Source organism: Mustelus asterias, chromosome 12 (genome assembly GCF_964213995.1).
Source record: "Mustelus asterias chromosome 12, sMusAst1.hap1.1, whole genome shotgun sequence".
In the NCBI taxonomy this organism is placed as follows: Eukaryota; Metazoa; Chordata; class Chondrichthyes; order Carcharhiniformes; family Triakidae; genus Mustelus; species Mustelus asterias.
In genome coordinates this window covers 82161074-82181286 of record NC_135812.1, presented here as the reverse complement: position 1 = coordinate 82181286, position 20213 = coordinate 82161074, and the positions used below count along the sequence as shown (strand labels likewise).

Sequence of the window (20213 nt, the reverse complement as noted above, 5' to 3'; positions counted from 1 at the left end):
AGGTCTTTGTTTTTATTCTTATTACTTCCTTTCCATGTTTACTTCCATTTGAGTCTCTTCAACAGGGAAATTGAGATGGACATGACACACATATCCACAATCTGAGAAATCATCTGGATTAATAATCCCCTGTTTGACTTTCAACCTCGCCACCAGAGAAACTATTCATCAGACGTTTATCAGATTTAGTACATGTCCTGAATAAACGTTAACCTGTGTTAAAGAAACAGACCTTTGTGTCCCTTTTTTCAAATTCTCAGAGTGGGACAATGTGTGCACTGCCCCTTTCACATGACAGAACTGCAATATGTATTACGAAACCATTAAAAATCAGCATCTGAATTAGATCGTTTTAACCTGCTTGTACAACATTCATTCCACCATGTAAACAAAATAAACAGACATGTTAACTCATTAACCCAGGAGCTCAGCTTGTCAACCTGTTTCCATCGTTCTCTGCTGTATTTTGCACTAATAATGCTCCCTTGTGAAATGTAATGTTAATGCAATGTTAGATTGGACTGACTACGGTTGTGCAGACAATTAGAAGCATTTCTGAGGGCAAAATTCAAAGATATTTGGGATCTTCTACTGGGAGGTACAGTTGATTCCAGATAAAGGCACGTGTAAAACTAACATTTAGTCCCAGTGTACCAAATGGCTTTCCTTTAACCCTCATTGTGTAGAATTCCTGATCCAATAAAATGCTCTCCAATTATCCAGGCTTTCATTGTTTAGTAAATTACATATTGCCAGCCAGGCAAAGCAGACATCTTTTATTAACTGTATTATTTAACTGATCTCCATTATAGAATAAGACATGTCATTAAATACATGGCATATAAATTAAATTATAGCAATACGTGACTGACGAACAAAAAAAACTGTAAATCCTTTGTGTACCGATCTGAATGATTGATGTAGCTTATTTTAACTGTGTTGTCCATGGCCCTTTAATAGTGGTCTCACACTGCAAGTTCAGCATTTGTATAAACCTGCTTCACCATTTTAAACTTGGAGTGTAAATCTGAGGCCAGAATAAAATGGAATGAAGCTACTTCCTCCATGTAATTTCAATCCCCTTCGTTCAGCATCTGCCTGTCCCCAAGAAAGCATCAATAAGGATGCACAAAAAATATTTCAAATGCTGCCTTTTTAAAAAATAAGGCATTCTATTTTTTGCTTTGGCTATAATCATTGTGCAGTGAATGCCCTGGAACACTTCTTGTTGTCACATTAAGCCTGTCGAGTATGGTTAAGGAATGAAGTTCAGGGGTAGAAAAGAAGTCAAAATCTATGATAAATTTAGAAATGTCAAAACTGTGTCAACAATTTTATAAGCATGGTTGAGGAAAATATTATCGCCAAGAAATTTCAAGTGAATTGAAAGGTTTATTAAAATTGAGTTTACAAATTTGGGCATCCATGAATTTTATTGATTGTGCATGAACGGGCTTTGCTGAAATGTGTCTCTAAACCCTTAAGGATAGATTTCTAGAAGCTCGGTGATATATTTATTTTGGGGTGGTTTTATTTTTTTGTTGTAGTTTATGTTATGTCTTGCCACTCTTTAGTCTTCATATCTTGATAGCTCCATTTTAAACTGTGAAGCCCTTGTGCATAACTCCGATAATATCACCGGAGTTGTGCGATATCACAATGCATTACATAAATGCAATTGTAAGCCTCGATCTTTTCACAGATTATACATTGGCTCCACACAACCACATTTTATGTACAAGGCTACAGCTGTTTGGTGGTCAGAAGTTCCGAATCCCATGGTGAATTGTGAGTTCCATCAAATCGGGCATCGTTATCTCTGTTGTTCCCTCAGGATCAACCATTGGACCCCTCCTATTTCTCATCTACATGCTACGCTGCAACGACATTATTCAAGAGTATAGTGCAGGATTTTTCAGCCCTAGCCACTGCTAGTATCATCCGTCCTGCCAAATGTCAATGGACTTTGTCTAGCCTGCCACATCCCCTGCAGTGTCCAACCACGGCGGGGCTGGAAAATCCTAGCCACAATGTCAGTTTCCATGTGAATGCTGAAAGCACCCAATTCTGCCTCACTACTCTGATGAAGGGTCATCCAGGCTCAAAACATTAGCTCTGTTCTCTCCCTACAGATGCCGTCAGACCTGCTGAGATTTTCCAGCATTTTCTGTTCTTTGTTCTTCCTCACTATCCATTGTCTGGGCCCCTCCACACTTTCCAAGTTGTCAGATTGCTTGTCCCATCCCATATTCTGATGATTGAAATCATATGGCTGGAGTTTGGTGGAGGAGGTGGGACGTTGAAGTTGGGAAACTTTCGGAACTGGCAGACTGGTTTCATTTGAAAGGACCCCCAACTCGCTGTCTTTTTGCTTCTGGGAGGCAGGGACAGGATGGAATTGGAATTGCTGCCTCTGGAGGTAAACCTGAGAGAGGCAGATGGAAAGCAAGATAGGCTGGATTGCCTGTTTTTGTTCAATGGGACATTGGCCTTTTTGTAGTGATGAATGTCAGGCCTTCAAACCCTCACCCTTGGCTCCTTAACTCTCCATCAACCCACATTCTCGCCTCCCTTCTCCATACCCCTTCCATACACCACACCTTCTCATATCCCCATGCCCCCCCCATGTCCCTAAGTATTCTTCACAACCACACACCCAGAGTCCACCATGGGCAGATCTGAGGATTAATGTATTTGAAATGGACAATTAAAATAATTAAACTTCTAACAATTTAATAGAGCTGTCATCCATACACACTTTGTACTGAAATAATGCTCAACCCATCCAGTATCATCTGTTATAAAAAAAACAGTCTATTCAGAATCCACATCAAGGATAGATAACCTTTTAACATCCTCTTAAAACTGCAAATCAAACTTCCAAATCAGCCCACTGCTGAGATTAGTTGGGTCTCTAGCTTTTGAAACTCAGCCAAGCATACATAATGAGATCAACTGTCATAATAAATCATTTTAGCTCACAGACAATGAAGCCTGTTGAAATTGCAAAAAAAGATGGCTTTTTTTTAAGCTACACCAGATGGTCTATCAATCAATGCAATCTAACAGCAGATATCTGTGTTTGCTATCTACAGTAAATCTTCAAAGCAGTTTTCTTCTACAATTTTAAAGGGCTATGATCATTTCAATCATTTCAGATCATGACGCGTAGAGGTCCTAAGCACTATTTTCTTCAGTTTTGTATGTTAAATAGCTCTTTGCCCAAGTGGAAAAAGTACTATAATGCATCTCAGCAGTTATACAATATCAATCAACGTATCTTTGCATACAGAGCCCTATAATCTTTCATTGGAATAAAACTACATCTAATTTACTTACCGAACTGTTGAACCTGAAAGAATAGGTTTTGTTTCATGCTTCAAAGCCTACCAGGAAAAAAATCCAGGATCAGGTCAGTTGGTTCTCTGTTTGGGATAGGAGATCACCCATCATTCGTGACCTCTCTGAGGAGCTGTGAACCACGTATTCTAAGAGAAATGGCCCAACTCCACAAAAATTACATTTTTCAGGTTGGGGGTTTGGTGGTCATGGGGAGGGTGGTGGTGATTTGCACTGTCCACCCCCTCAGTGAAACCAGCAAAGGCTGGAGTTCTGCGTACAGGCAGACTCCCCACATTCTTACTCAGTACCAGCAAAAATTTCCTGAAACAGGAATGGGGGTGGGAATTCTCAAATCCAGATACATCTTCCAGTTTTCAAGGGCTCCCGAGTTGGCCTAGCTAGGCACATATTGGGCCATTGTCTTTGTTTGCTGCCATAAATCATGTTCCCTAGTCAACAACTCCATCCTGGTAACTTTCAAATGCTTAACTCGACTGCTTACAACCTCAGTGTCTGATCTGACTCCAAGCTGAGTTACTGACCATGTATCCACACCGTCATGAAGACTGCCTATTCACACCTCTGTAACACTGATCGACTCCCTCCTTCTCAGCTCATCCATGCCTTTGTTACCTCCACAACTGACTATCCCAATGCATTCCTGGCCAACCTCCAAAATACTGCCTTTCGTAAACTTGAGGTCATGCCAAACTCTGAGGAGGGATAATTTGTGTTTGTCACAGTCACGTTGGATATCATTTGTGATTTTGATAAGAGATATTTCAGTTCCGTGGCAGGGGCATTAATATGTTTGATGGAATTCAAACATGGACTTCCGGAGAAGATGGGCGCAAATTTGGGAAGTGCCAACACATTCAAGGACTCCTGTGCTGGCTGACCTCTGTTGGATCCTAGGTGCACCACCTCAATTTTAATTTATCTGTTTTCAAATACATCCATGGTCTCATCTTCCTCATCTTTTTGCAAGCTCCTCCATCCCTGGAACCCTTGGAAATATCAATTCTCCTCAAACAATAGTGTCTTCATCAATGTGAATTTTAATTGCTCCAACATTAGTGGTTGCACCTTCCGCTGTCGGGGATATAAGCACTGGCATTCCTTATGCCTCTCTTTCCTCGTTTAAGACACTCTTTAAGATGTCTCTCTTTGACCAAATCCTCGGTCAGCTGCCCTAATGTTCTCTCACGTGGCTTGGTGTCAAATCTAGTTCTATAATGCTCCTGTGAAGCATCTTGGGATGTTTTATTATTTAAGGCACTACAAAAGTACATATAAGCTTGTTAAACAAAACTAATTCCTAAAGGTGTCTGGATTGTCCTTTAGGAACTTGCCACCCATTTCTGGTCTAAATCTGTCAAAGATATACTACCATGATTCATTCTTATTGGACAATAAATGAAGTTGTGAATACTTAGGACATTTTTCTGGCAATAATCTTTTGCAGCAACAGTGTATGTAGGTGTATAAAGAACACTTAGAAATTTGCTGCAAAGATGGAGTTGTGCAGACCTGTCCTTAGTGTGATATCATCACTTTCATTAAGGACAAAAAACATTTCATGACATCACTGAATCAGGTATGAAACTTAACTTCAAACTACCCCTGCAGTTAAATTAAACCATTAAAAAACTCTGCTAATAATCAGAGCACTCGGGTGACTGATGTGGGATTGCAATATTCGGTGAATACAAGCAGCAGAATTAACCTGTGTAACCTACTCATGAGTTAGGAAGTCAACTCCACTCATATTGGTATTATTTGGAACCGTTGGTATAAATAAACTAAAATCTAGATCTATTTTAGATGACCACCAGTGGTGGTGCTTTGAAGGAACAAGAAATAATTTTGGACTGAAGACTTTTACTGAATTTATTTTACATATTTTTCCTTCCACTCAATATATTTTAAGTTTGTAAGATATAGGAGCAGAATTAGGCCATTCGGCCCATCGAGTCCACACCGTCATTCGATCATAGCTGATATGTTCCTCATCGCCATTTTCTTGCCTTCTCCCCATGACCCTTCAATCCATTACCAATTAAAAATCTGTCTAACTCCTCCTTGAATTTATATATTGTTTAATAGTGTGCTGCAGGTCGGTTTGGGAGAACATGATTAACTTATATTGGAAGAAAAAGAGAAGGAGGTTCCTCAAACAGCTTAAAGAGAGTTTGAAAGAAAGTGGCACGAGGGAGCGAATGATAGCAGATGGGGAAAAGTTGGCAGCAAAGCAGTTAACAATGATGGGATACAGGGTGTGCAAAATTACCTTTTCATGGATTCTCTCAACAGGATTGTCTATGGGACTTGCTACTGGACCCAGTATAGGAGAAGTCACAGTTGCCCTTGCCATTTCTTGCCTCAGCTGTCGATGGGATGGTTTCAAGCATTTGCCAACAGTGTACTTCAAGCTAGCTAACATCTGATCACGTTAAGATGTCACTGAGAATGTACGTTGCATCCCACTGAGTGGAGCAAGTGTTTTATGCATCAGTAATAACAGGAGTTGTGAGATGTAAAATGAATTAATGAACGGGCATGTATGTGGCGGGAATAAGGTTCCCAGGGCCTGCATTTGCAATCTAACTTGACTGTGAGGCAAATAAAGAGGCAACAAAGACGAGGGAAAAAGTAAATCTGCAGGAGATTAAGAAAGCTGAGTCTCAGACCCTCCAACGTAGGCCTCTGGAGAAATAGTGCAAGAATGAGAAATACCCCACTTCCCATGCTGTATAAGTCTATGATTCTATGACACTCCATGACTGAGTGATAAGGTTTTAACCAGAAACATTTAATTTTTCATGTGTCTGAAAGAAAGAACTTATATTTGCACAGCAACTTTCCACATTCTTGGGGTGTCGCAAAGTGTTTCACAAAGAGTGAGGCATTACAAAGTGTAGTGACTGCTGTAATGTTGGCAGGCACCGCAGCCAGTCTTCACACAGGAAGGTCCCTTAAAGAGTAATGAGAGAGATATCCCAAAAGATATGTTGTTGCAGTGGTGCTTCTTGAGGGATAAATGCTACCCAGGACATCTGAAGAACTTCCCTGCTCGTCTTCCAGTTATGCCAAGAGAACTTTCATATCCGCATGGACCACCAATATGATGTATTAGTGTTTTGAAAATTGCACGCACATATTATTCACTTGGAGATACCATACAGAATTGTACCAGCAAAGGGAGTCTGCAAACAGAAGAAGTATCTAAATAAGTTGTTTTAATAAAATAAGCTATGTTGCTCATGGATTTTTAACTCTGGTCTGTCTCTGGCTGTTCCTAGTCTCAAGAACATCACAACCAGCAGATATTGGTTGAACATATCAATTCAAAAGCCGGCATCTCCACTGGCAGAATACTAAAATGTCAGCCTAGATGTGATGCTCATTTCTCTGTAAGGGTGTGTGTGTGTGCGTGTGCGTGTGCTCATGTGTGTGTGGGGGATGTGGCAACATTGACTATCTGACTCAACAGCAACATTGCTGTCATTGAGCCAAGCTGAGCCATCCATCATTACATGTTACAACATACACTGTACATTCAGTAGAGTTAAACAAAATGGAATGATCAAATAGATTGAGTGTTTTGACAATGTAAAGAATTTTCATGTTCTTGCTGTTAACAATCAGTGCAGACTGGCCATACAAGAGATTTTTACAAGGACCCACCTGCTAAAAAGTTCCCTAATGCTGGATTATTCTTCCATCCCTTTCCCCATAAGAATCCCAAAGAATCCCAGGGACTTTTGCAGAACCAGATTGATTATTTTCATGATCTTACAAATATCCAACCAAATCCAGCCCACATTTTACTTAACTGACTTTGAACACACTATGTAATTCAATGCGAATTACTGAGGTAACATTTCAAAGAATTTACATTTCAAAACTATTCAAAAATTTCCATTTGAAACCAATGCAACCATTTTGGTAACCTTGCCTTGGTAAGTATGCTGTCTAAAAGTGGCAACTATTGAAGTTTGGCAGTGGATGATACATGGTCTTACATTAATATGGACAATTATGCTAATAGTCTCTAGAAACAGCTGTGGTTATCTGAGCTGTGGGTATCTAAGATGTTTACATCTTTGATGTTGGTCCAAGTAGTCCGCATTGGAAATAGCTACTGAATAAAATTGAAAACTTCTTTCAAAAGACAGACTTTGAACAATTTCATATGTAGTTCTGACTTACCAACAATTTCAAGCAAATCAAATCCCTTAAAGCAAATTATCTGAGAATTAATTATGAGTATAAACAGCTTTCAATTAGTAAACACTAACAGTTGTTAAATCATTGCCTCTATTTTGATGACAAAATATGTTCACACACTGTCTTTCAGAAATCCCACCATCAAAAGCTTCACACTGACACCAACTGCACGACTACAGCCAAACACTGAAAATAATGATCTATTACAAATTCACATCCTACTGCGAGATTAATACAGGTAAAATATTAATGTCTTCCTTTGATAAACATATGAAGCATCTCATTAAATCAGTCTAAATTGGGCTTCCTTAGATCATTGTTTACCTTGGAAAGCAAAGCAAGCAAATGTTTTGTGATGTGTGTGTGGTAACATTGCTCACATAACATGAAAGGAATGCATAGCAAAGGCAACTGCAATGACAACATGATGGATGCAATGAGTGCTGAACTTTGTCACAAGGGTCTATTCAGGACCACTGAAATAATTTCTGCAACTTCTGCAATAATTAGCAGTTGCTCAGTGGACTTTTCAATTTGTAAACTATTGGGATTGTTTCTTGCCTCAGTACATCACTATCTGTCATTATGATTGATCATTAAGCATGCTCTTTCTTACATATTCTATTCATAGCCGAAGCAAGATAATCATTAAAATCTGAATTATGTATAGTCATCTAGCCTTGCTGTGAGCTTGTAGCTAATTAGCATTTTTAGAAAAGTGTGACAAGGTCATGACTTTTTCCCCCCAGTAGGTCAGCATGGTCATAAAGAGGATATGCAAGAAAACCCTGAAATAGCTATTTATATTTTATTGATGAGAATGAACTTAGAATTGACCATTAGCAAATTCATAAGTTAATTGCGTAGGTCAGCTTCCCTTTGAAATACTAATATATTCATTACAAATTCTGCTTTATGTTGTGAGCATCTAAACAAATGGTCACCAGATTCCGGTTCCTAATTATAAAACCTGCAGGCAACAAAGCTACTTAATGTGTCATTCGAAAACTGTCATAACATTAATGTAGTCATTTTATTAAAGAAAAAAAATTAACTGCAGACTGTAGAATGTAATTTCATACCCCACTGCAAAATGACCTTCATTTCCATTAAATGAAGACTTCTGATTACTCATGAGAAGAATACAGACTTGATATTTATCAGCACTGTGCTTTATATCACACTATGTATGGTTGAATCAAATTTGCAGATATTTGAGACGACCCTAGTCAATTGTATCACATTTACAATGAGTGCGAATTAATGATGTCGTCATTGCTCCACACTATAATTGCTTGCTTCTCAAAACAGCATTCTCCTTGAATTATCCATCTCCTCACATCAGGGTGCCAGTAAATAAGAATTCCTATTCTTCTTCTGTGTCAATCCATTTCAATGATATATCTCAACTTTCGACAGCATATAATCAATTCCTTGGCTCATCTCGGACAGCACGATTGTGCTAGCAATGGACTGTTCTACAAGAACAGCTAAACAAAACAATCCGTCATGTACTCAACTCTGAAAATTGGGCAGTGCGATCGAAAATCTAATTATGATGACTTGTTTTTTCATTATAATTGTATTCAAAGCTACTGTTACGCTGCATGAGAAGCAACAACTCTATAATACTTGATGTTCTTCATAGATATACTTAAAAGTTTCATAAGGAAGGAAAGGTACTAGATCTAGAATAATAATTTTCACTCCTCCCCATTGTTGATTAGGTGTTTTTCTCTGTTGTGAACAATCCCATTTCCGAAATCCGATAAGGTACAATTTATTTGCTTTTATTATCTGAATTGGAAAGTGTCAAAAGCAGTACTTTTTTACAGTAATTTTTTGAAGTAAAGTGAAACGAGCTATCCAAAACAATTTCCAGCAGATATAATTTGCTGGATTTATAGGGTCTGTGTAACTGCTAGATGGTTTCACCATTCTGTTAGTGTGAATTGCGAGGATAGGGTTTAAAGTACTCTGTGGCTCCCAGGAGTGGGCAGGGGGGAGGGGAAGGTTCATTTGATCAGTTAGGAAGTTGGGGTGTGGTGGAAAGCCCTGTTGTCTTCCTGACTCCTCCTGATTGAGTCCAGGTGAGGGGCAGGTCAAGGTCATCCTTTGACCCTAGGCCAATTGACGTCGTCAGTAGCCAGTAAATGGTCACTAAAGGAATTGTTCCTACTGCTTCGGGGGATGGGCCATATCATGTGAGCAAGGCACCAGACACAATCTGGTGGACTTGTATCTGCACCCAGGGTGAGGTGTCCTTCCTGCTTGAGTCCCCAGAGCATTATCGCTGGTCTCTGGATTATCAGTCCAGTGACAACGCTACTATGTCATTGCCTCCCCTTATAAATGCAAAAATCATATACAATTTCATTTCTCATTGCTGTCATTAATGTCAGCAGACAGACAAAGGGAAATAAACTAAAGCTGATTAATTGCAGCATAAAATATATTTCAGAACAGCTCCTAACAAGGTTCTTTACTTTCTCATTGCAATTTATTCTAGCTTAACCTAATCATGAAAGCAATGCCTCTGGCTCTCCTGATAGATCTGTAAGTAAATGCAACAGCGACTGTCGTACCAACCCACACAGATCAGCAGGGTCCCAGATTTTATCCGCCACCAGTGCCAACTGAGCTTATTTTAGCAGGTTAGTGTAGGATAAAACAGTTACCCCGAGCATTCATGGGTGAAGGAGGAGAACAATCACCCATGGCATCTACTCTTGATTGTTCTTTGGTAATCTCCATTGTTAAATGTGCAACATACAGGTTATGATGAGGACAACCTCACCCATCATCCTAACATATTAGCAATGATCCGGACTTGGATTCGTGCAGGATATAATTTCAAAGATTGCAAATGACAGAAAACCTCAAAATGTAGTAACGCTAAAGTTTATTTATTAGTCCCAAGTAGATTTACATCAACACTGAAGTTACTGTGAAAATCCCCTAGTCGCCACACTCCGGTGCCTGTTCGGATACACTGAGGGAGAATTTAGCATGGCCAATATACCTAACCAGTACATCTTTCAGACTGTGGGAGGAAACTGGAGTACCCGGAGGAAACCCACGCAGACATGGGGAGAACATGCAAACTCCACAGAGACAGTGACCCAAGCCGGGAATCAAACCTGGGTCCCTGGCGCTATGAGGCAACAGTGCTAACCACTGTGCCAAGTTAACAATGAAGCAGACAATCATAGACTCCAGGAGCACATACCCTGAAATGGACAGACACACAGCAAACGCAAAAGAGTTACACTTTGGCAGGTAGAATGAAGAGAAGCAATATAAACTAAATGATACAATGTTAATGGAGTGTGGATGGAGGGAACTTGGGTGCGTGTATACAACTTTTTTGAACATGGCAGGACAAGTTAAAACATCTAAAAAAAAAACCAGGAAGATCTTTGGCTATATTAACAGAGGCAGAAAATGCAAAAGCAAGGAAACGGTGCTAAAACTGTAAAATACTGGTTAGACATCAGCTGGGATATTCAGCTGAATTGCAGGTGCTATGCACTTTAGGCAGGCTTTGAAGGCCTTACAGAAGGTGCAAAAGAGATTTGTCAGAAAGGACCTTCAGTTATGTGGAGAGACTAGAGCAGCTGGGTTTTTGCTTAGAGCACAGAAGGGAAAGAGGAGTTTTGATAGAGATAGACAAATTCATGAACAATTTTGATATGGTATATAAGGAGAAACTGAATCCAGTGCAAGAATTAACGGTAACCAGAGGACACAGGTTTAAAATAATTGGCAGAAGAACCACAGTTGACATGAGGAGATACTTTATTCTTCATCCTTGAACAAGTCCTCACGCCACCACCTCCCCCCCCAAAAAAATTAACTACATATGTGTTTCAGTTTTCTTCTGATCTTCTGTGTGCAATGTGACTGCTGAATTTACTCAATTAATGGCAGGAAATGCAGATCAAAGTCATCAATTATGTATGGGATGCCTCGAGGGACCAAATAACACACTATATATAGTAAATTCTCTATTAATGCAACAGCTGTATTAAACATATATTTCAGAAGACAATGTGAAGTAAGCATGCTGTCCATGGACTGTGAGAGCTACTAATTGTTTTGGTTGAAACAGTTAGAAACATCATTTTCTCAAATTGCCAAAATCGCTTCAATTACTGACCAGTGAAATTTTAGAAAAAAGTAAATTTTTTACAGTGAAGATGGCAATGTTCAACATTATTGGAAAATTAGGTCCTCACTTTTAAAAAAATATATTAATTCATGTGACGTGGACATCACAGGCGGGGCCAGAATTTATTGCCCATCCCTAATTGCCCTTGAACTGTGACTTGCTCAGCCACTTCAGAAGGCATTTATCAGTCAACCACATTGCTATGGATCTGGAGTCACATGCAGGCCAGATCAGGTAAGGGTGACAGATTTCCTTTCCTGAAGGACATAAGCAAACCAAGTGGGTTTTTACAACAATCAACAATGGTTTCATGGTCATCGTTAGACTTTAACGATGGCACAGTGGTTAGCACTGCTGCCTCACAGAGCCAGGGACCCAGGTTCAATTCCGGCCTCGGGTCACTGTCTGTGCGGAGTTTGCACTTTCTCCTGGTGCTCCGGTTTCTTCCCACACTCCAAAGATGTGTGGGTTAGGTTGATTGGCCATGCTAAATTGACCCTTTGTGTCAGGGGGACTAACAGGGTAAATGTGTGGGGTTACAGGAATAGGGCCTGGGTGGGATTGTTGTTGGCACAGACTTGAAGGGCCAAATGGCCTCCCTGTAGGGATTCTATCATCTATGATTCTATGTTTATTGAATTCAAATTTTACCATCTGTCAAGGTGTGATTTAAACCTGGGACTCCAGAGCACTACCCTGGGTCACTAGTCCAGTGATTATTAATTGGCAGAGAACCATTCCAGTATCAATGATTAATCTTCATGGGGGACAGTACATTTTGGAAGCATAAGGTTAATCGCCCAGAGTCATATCACAAAAGGTCTAACATAAATCTTAGTTAATCTAATGAATTTCCTTTCATTAAAGCTTAGGTGCACTGGAACTTTGTGATGACTTAACATCTATTACGTTGAGTGGTAATTATTATGTTAGTGGTAATTTCACTGGCCGAGTATTCCAGAGGCCCAGGTTAATGCTTTGGAGCTATGCGTTCAAATCTCACCAGGATAACTGGTGGAATTTGACTTCAATTAAAAAAATTGGAATTGAAAACTGGTTTCAGGAATGGTGACTGTGAAAATATAATTGATTGTCATAAAAACCCATCTAGTTCACTAATGCCCTTCAGGAAAGGAAATCTGTCGCCCTTATCTGGACTGGCCTACATGTGACTTCAGATCTGCAACAATGTGATTGACTCCAGCCCAATTTGCAGATGAGACAAAAATGAGAAAGGCAACATGCTAGAAGGATACAATTTACAAAGCGATAGGTTAAGTGGGCAAAAAGTTGGCAGATGGAATATAATGTGGGAAAATGTGAAGTTGTTCATTTTGAAAGGGAGGACAAAAGAACAGAGTTATTTAAATGGAGAAAAACTGCAGAAAGCTGCAACACAAAGGGACTTGGGGACACAAGTGCATAAAACACAGAAAGTTAGCACACAGGTGCAGCAGATACTCAGGAAGGCCATTTGGCCCTTATTTCAAGGGGGTTGGAATATAAGAGTAGGGAAGTCTCACGGCAAATGTACAAGGTACTGGTGAGATCACATCTGGAGTACTATGAGCAGTCTTGGTCCCCTTATTTTAGGAAAGATATCATTTAATTGGAAGCAACTCAGAGAAGGTTCACTAGGATAATCCCCGGTATGGAGGGATTGTTTTATGGGAAGAGTTTAAATAGGTTGGGACTCCACTCATTGGAATTTAGAAGAATGAGAGGTATATACCCCATATATTTCTATTAAGAAATATATGGGATTCTTTAAAAAACTGAAAATATGGAAAATCTCAGCAGGTCTGACAGCATCTGTGGAGAGAGAATAGAGCTAATATTTTGAGTCTGGATGACCTTTAATCAGAGCTCCTAGGATTCTTAAGAGACTTGACAGGGTAAATGCTGAGAGGATGTGTCCCCTCAAAAGGGAGTCTAGGATCAGAGGGCATAGTCTCAGAATAAAGGGGCACCAATTTAAGACTGAGGTGAGGAGGAATTTCTTTTCTCAGAGGTTTGCGAGTGTTTGGGACTCCTCGCTACAAAGAGCTGTGAGGGCAGAGTCCTTGTGTATATTTAAGGCTGAGATTGATTTTTAGAGCCAATGTTTCGGGTCTCGATGACCCTTGGTCAAAGCTCTGACGAAGGGTTATCTAGCCTGGAAACGTTGGCTCTATTCTCTCCCCACAGATGCTGTCAGACCTGCTGAGATTTTCCAGCATTTTTTGTTTCAGATTCCAGCATCTGCAGTATTTTGCTTTTATTTTCTGATGGATAGATTTTTGATCAGAAAGGGAACCAAGGGGCATGAATGTGGATAGAGGAATGTTGGATCAGCCATTATCCTATTGAATGGAGGAGCAGGCACAAGGTGTCGAACGGCCTACTCCTGTTCCTATTTCTTATGGTGTTATGGACTCGTAACTGCCCTCTGAAATGGCCCTTCAAGCCACTCAAGGGCAATTAAGGATGGGTAACAAATGATGGCCTTGCCAACAACACGCATATCCCATCAAAGAATAAAAAAGACCCTATTTTATGCGATTGCTGCGACTGACTAGTGAAAAGAGGAATAGAAATGTCGAATTAGGACATGTTAACGTTGAATTTGGAGTAGAAATACTGACCCCTTAAAGCAACAAGTAAACCAGCTTGCTGACCTTATGTGTTTTTTTATAGTGTTCACTTGTTAAAGTGGAGATGTGTTTAAACCCGGAGAAGGTGGTACTGACCAGTGTTTACCCAGCTGATTGTTTGTCTGTTCACGGGTTCCAGTGAGACCACAAACATTCATCCCATGCTGATCTGTCGCCGCACCTGCTCCAGCTACTCACCCCCTGACTATCTCAGAGACACTGCAGTTCTCCGGCCAGTCCGCTTTTCTCTCTTTCTGTCTCTCTCTCTCTCCCAAAGGGAACAGCAAGAAGTCTCACAACACCAGGTTAAAGTCCAATAGGTTTATTTGGTAGCACAAGCTTTCGGAACTTCCGAAAGCTTGTGCTACCAAATAAACCTGTTGGACTTTAACCTGGTGTTGTGAGACTTCTTACTGTGCCTATCCTAGTCCAACGCCGGCATCTCCACATCATCCCAAAGGGAATGAAGAAGCTGGCAAGCAGCAAACTCTAGGCACTTTACAGATCTCTCTCTCTCTCTGTCTCTCCTGCCCCTCCTCCCATTCTCAAATTTCATCCACTCACCCGTGTACCGTGCGCAACTTGTCAGAGCCACCAAAGGAGCGAGTGAAAGCATTAAAAAAGAACACCCCCCCCCTCCCCCTCAGCTACCACTTTGTGCTCCAATGTCCTTTTCGCTGGAGCTATTTTCTGGACGACACTTGCTTTTGTTACCAAGCACCGCCAGAGCTTTCTCTGTACAGCGGCGGGAACTACGAGATTAAATCCACCCTTAAACCTCTCCCCAAGTCCCAGTCAGCTTCTGCCTACCCTGGGTTGTTATTTCACCAGATTGCTCATTGGACCTGTGGCACTGGATATTCCCAGATTCGACTCACTTTAACCCGCAGCCACACTAGAGTCTGTTCAGAAGCAACTGGGCAAAGCCTCTCTATAAAAATAAAAGCAAACTACTGCGGATGCTGGAATCTGAAACCAAAAGAGAAAATGCTGGAAAATCTCAGCAGCTCTGGGACAAAGGGTCACCTGGACTCGAAACGTCAGCTCTTTTCTCTCCTTACAGATGCTGCCAGACCTGCTGAGATTTTCCAGCATTTTCTCCAACGCCTCTCTATCAGTGCCTAAGGCAGTTGTGTTATTATCCCTTCCACTAGGGCAGGAATAACCACATTTCTCTTTTTTTTTGGTGCAAGCTGGACTTCAGGGAGGGAGAGTGGACAAACTTCAGCCGATCCAAACTGTTGACAAGTCCCCATCAAACACCCTCACCGTTTAAACCTGGTTAAAAAGAGATCCGTTTACTGCCGTCACAAAAAAACCATTCTGCAGTAAACGGGTGGCTTAGCAATCTTTATTAACATAGCCTACCAAACTGAAATCAGAATAGAAGTGAAATATAAAATGTTACATTCAACACAGTTATTTGGATCCAGTCGTTTTCTGGTTTGCTTCGATTATAGGTAATGAATAGTCTAGATTGAGGGAGAATTGAAATGATAGCTGTTGGGGGATGTATTTGTTACATTAACCGATTGAAGATTGAACTACAGTATTGACACAGTCTCATACTTCTTACTCACAGAGGAATAACGTGGTATAGGTAGGGACGCCACTATTCCTGTCTGCAAAGTGATCTAAAAGTTAGAAGGTGCATAGAACCGTAAATCGGCCGGCAGACCTGGAAGCGAACCTGCGAGTGATGAACCTGATTGCTTGCATTTTCCACAGAGAACCATCCCGACAAGACAAGGCCTGTCCGCAAACAGGGCGCTGGCTATTGGTGTGAGTGAAGCACATTACACAGAAATGGAACGCTTCCACAATATTTCCAAAGAGGTCAACCCTCAACCCATTCAGCAGACACCTTTTACACTTGAAACACATTCATACTACCCCCACTCCCCCGCCCGCCCCCCACCCCCAGTTATTCCTAGCCTGATTCTCCTAGCCTTAAATCAAAACAAAATATTGTGATTGCTGGAAATCTGAGAGCAGAACAGAGAGCTCTGGAGGGTCTAGTAGCGTCTGTGAAGAGCATCTTCTTGAAGCATTGCTCTGCATTTTACCTCCTTCATCCAGCCCTATTGTTCCACGCAGCCCGTTCGCTTTGCTCTGTATAATATCGCATTTTAGCGACCTCGGGGCTGATACAAGGTTTAAAACTAATAGCCAGGCTTTTTTGGGAGCAAGTTCCCTTTAGGATAGTGTAGGGAAATCAGTTAGGAGAGCACACGTTTTCTCACCCCTGCACACTTTAACAGACAGGAATCTTCTGCGGGTGGTTGTCAGTCTTGTCAGGGGGTCCGAGTGGCTGGCTATCATTAATTATTTGTGTAATGTCAAAAACCATTGGAAGTTATCTTCTGAATACACTTCAGTGACCATCTATTTCCCACTTTCATGACATTTAAGGACAAGTTCCAATTGAAAGTTCTTTCTTGGGGAATTTCAAGGTCCAGTGATAATGGCTCGTTGCAGCCGCTCCTCTCCCCGACAACTTTCAAACTTTATCGCCTTTGCTTTTAGCCTTTTACTTGGATAGATAAGTCCATGTTAGTATTAATTAATTAAAATGCAACTTCGCTGGTTCGCGGGCGAACTAACAGAGTTTCAGGTCGAAACTCCAGTTAAAATGGGCAACTCCCTACACAAAAATAAGTAATATCTCGTGAAAGCAACAGCTAGATTGCCCAGTTTTATTGCGCTGGGAGGCAATAAAACCGATCAAGTCAAAAGAGACATCAAAGGGGCAAGGTTTATTGGAGAGTAGCAATAAAAAGTACAAATCCTTTCATGATAGCGGCCACCAGTAAATGGCTGGGTGGGTCTGAATCTCTCCCCTGGATGGAAGAGTGTGTGGCAGGGTGGGATTAGTACTCAATGGCAGAATCTCTCCAGCCTCACCGGATTACAGCTGAAACTGGAAGTTTAACTTCACTTGCGGCTGAACTTTGGATCTGGTTTCCTTTATTTTGAAACGAAAGTGTACCAGGCAGAACACACCTCCTTCATCAGCTCTGCACCAAAATATTCTGAAAATTGGGAGTAGGGTGTTCGGCCAGACTGCGGATTTGTAGCGGCAATTTCTCCAGTTATTGTTGCTGCGGTCTCTGGAGGAACTCTCAGCGCGATTACGTTCCGCTGCAGTGGAGTGATCGCCCTGACTACAGAGAGCGTTAGATTTTATCACTGTAGCTTTCACCTCTGAACATCTGGCCCGCATATCTCAAGTGCGATGTCAATATAAATCTATAAATAGCAATAGATCCATTTCTGGGATGGTTTATTGAGGTCCTGTCTGAGCAAGGCTGTATGGAACAATCTTTTGTATGGATTGTTAGATATTAATTAGTTAGGCTTTGAGTTTTGTTGTGATTCAGTTTAACTAGATCACTTTCCAATTGTCCTTGTGAGATATTTGTAATGAGATTCATTGCCAATTTGCCACTCTCTGGTCTACACTAATCGCAGGTAGCAAATCATATATCCCACCAGCTTTCACCGGGATGGCAATGCGACTGAACATCTACAGTGTATGAATCTGGAGATGAAATAACCTGTTGGTGAAATGAGCAGCAGGCGGTAGCTGCTCAGATATTTGGCTGTCAGTTTGCAGTGTGGACTCAGTGGTCTTTGCTGCACACAATATCTCAGCCGATAATAAGGTTAATGAATGTAAAACAAAGATCAAAACAGCCGAGCTCCGAGGAGATAATGAACACGATCTCACTCAGACACGGGCAATATATGCAAGCTCCACACATAAAAGGAATGGAATTATGCTGGAAGTCATAGAAAGTTATGCCTGGGTGGGTTAAGAGAGCAAAGCTAAATGTTGCTCGGAGATTTATTATGGCCCACATACTGTTTCTTTTCCTTGACTAAGTTAAGTTTTCAGTACAACTGCCGTTGCTCAAAGTGGCCACAGACCCGCTGCCTTTACCCGCCTCTCTTAACTTGTTTTCCAGGAAGGATACAATAATCTCGCTTTTTTATTTAAAAAACAAAAAAAATGGAAGTTGTCTCTTACCCACACACTCGTTGGACTCTCTGGCCGTGGCTCTTTGCCAGGGTCGGTCGTAGTGGAAAGGTTTACATCTGTCACACTCCGGGCCAGCGGTGTTATGCTTACAGTCACAGACCAGGTTCCCATCCCGGTCTTTGATGCATCTGGACGCGTGGCCATTGCACTTGCAGCGGCCCCCGACCTGCAGATCAGACACGGCGTAGTAATAGGACTCCCGGGCCAACTCCGAGTCGTCCTCGTTCTCATCGCCGAAGGTGTGGAGGCGGCTGAAGGCCACTTTGATGTCTGTGGCGGTGACCCAGTCCTGGAGGACAGGGCTGTTGTCGAAATCGTGGGCCGAGGGGCGACCGTCCAAGGTGCTGAAAGCGATCAGGCCCCCAGTGAAGGGATGCATGTCGGTGTGGGAGTCGGTGCAGATCGCCTCCTGCTCGTTCTGCTTGGTGATCACCGCCTTGTTGGGCTTGTTGTACATTTTTCGACACTGGGTAGAGTAGAACTGGAAAGGTACCCAGGATTTGCCGTAGTCCATGGATTTGTAGATGACCATGGATTCTGGCCGCGGGGAGCAGAACTGGAGGCTGACATACGTGACTTCGAATTTCTTGCCCAGGGAGAGGGTGAGGGTGACGTTCTGCGGGTACTGGATGTAGTTTTCGGATTGCCAGCAGGTCAGATTGTGGGGATTGTTGAGGTCGGTGAGGTAGGCTGGAGGGTGGGCTTTTCTGGGGTCCATGCTGTCGCAAATGTGGCAACTCCTGAAGCGCTCCTCCGCCTTCTCGGTCACCACGCAGTACCTGGCCGGGGCTTTGCCGCAAGTGCTGGACACTTTGACTTCTTTGCCGAACGCCGAGTTGACAAAGTCGGGGATGCAGCGCCTGGGGTTGCTGTTCTCGTCGTAGCAGGGATCTGGCGGGGTCTGCTGGGCTGCGAACATGCTCATGCCATAACCCCCGCGGACTCCTTCCACCAGGCAGCCTAGACCCACAAAAACGCACGCAAACTCCCAGCAACTCCACAGCATCTTGTTCTTACTTTCACAGTGCAGCCTCGCTTCTCGGGATCCTAAGCGTTTGGGAGGAGAAAACAAAAGCAGTCACCATAAATGAAAACGGCGAAAGAAAAGGGGGAAAAAATCTTCAGCAAACCTGGTCAAAATAAAGTTTTCGGATGTCTTGACATTCTTTCGGTGGCTATTCTGTGGGGAGCGTTACCTGTTTTAATTTAAAAAAAACCCCGCTTTGATTGAAAGCAGAACAATTGCAAAAAAAAAAGCGATGCCCCTTTCTTTAGCTGGGAGAGCGCTCTGTACACTGCGCATCAGTCATTCCTGTGCCCCAGCAGTGAGGAATCTCCCTTGCCTTTTGGGACTCTGTCTCTGCGCCTTGTGTCTGTACAGAGAGTGAATGACGTGCACAACTCTTGCTAGCTGGAGGTCATCCTTTGCCCTGCCGGAGAGTGTCATTCCACACACACAGGGAGCAAAAACAACGACATCCACTGGTAGTTTATCAATAGCAAGCAGACATCCTTTCACACGGAGGTCCAGCCACAGAACAAGCCCAATTAGACTGTTTACAGCCTCGGCAATCATTTAACACGTCTCCTTCAAACTCTTGTAGCCTGACTCTATAGTGCGGGGAGAGAAATCTTTTACACTTCCATAAATAGAACAATAGGGATGGTATGGACGGAATTAAATATATAACAGAAACTACCGTGCAATTATATTCCCAAATATGTGCAGCTCTTGTGTGGTGGAAATGATAGGTGTGAATGCAAATTGGCAGGTAGTTGCTGTCTGTGTAATAAA

At 41.9% G+C, this 20213-nt stretch overlaps 1 protein-coding gene across 3 annotated transcripts in view; it reads right to left on the bottom strand.

Moving 5' to 3' along the window:
* The window catches only part of LOC144501622 (netrin-1), a 168016-nt gene extending 148117 nt beyond the window's left edge, over positions 1 to 19899 (bottom strand). The window contains exons 1-2 of one of the 3 annotated variants that reach the window (XM_078225515.1): positions 19615 to 19745; positions 18407 to 19465 (exon numbers count right to left, since the gene is read on the bottom strand). In XM_078225515.1, coding sequence (XP_078081641.1) covers positions 18407 to 19424 — 1018 coding nt within the window. In that variant the 5' untranslated portion in view covers positions 19425 to 19465; positions 19615 to 19745. Of the gene's footprint in view, positions 1 to 18406 lie in introns of all 3 variants that reach the window. The other 2 variants (XM_078225514.1, XM_078225516.1) reach the window with 2 other exon arrangements.
* Between the last annotated feature and the right edge of the window lie 314 nt (positions 19900 to 20213).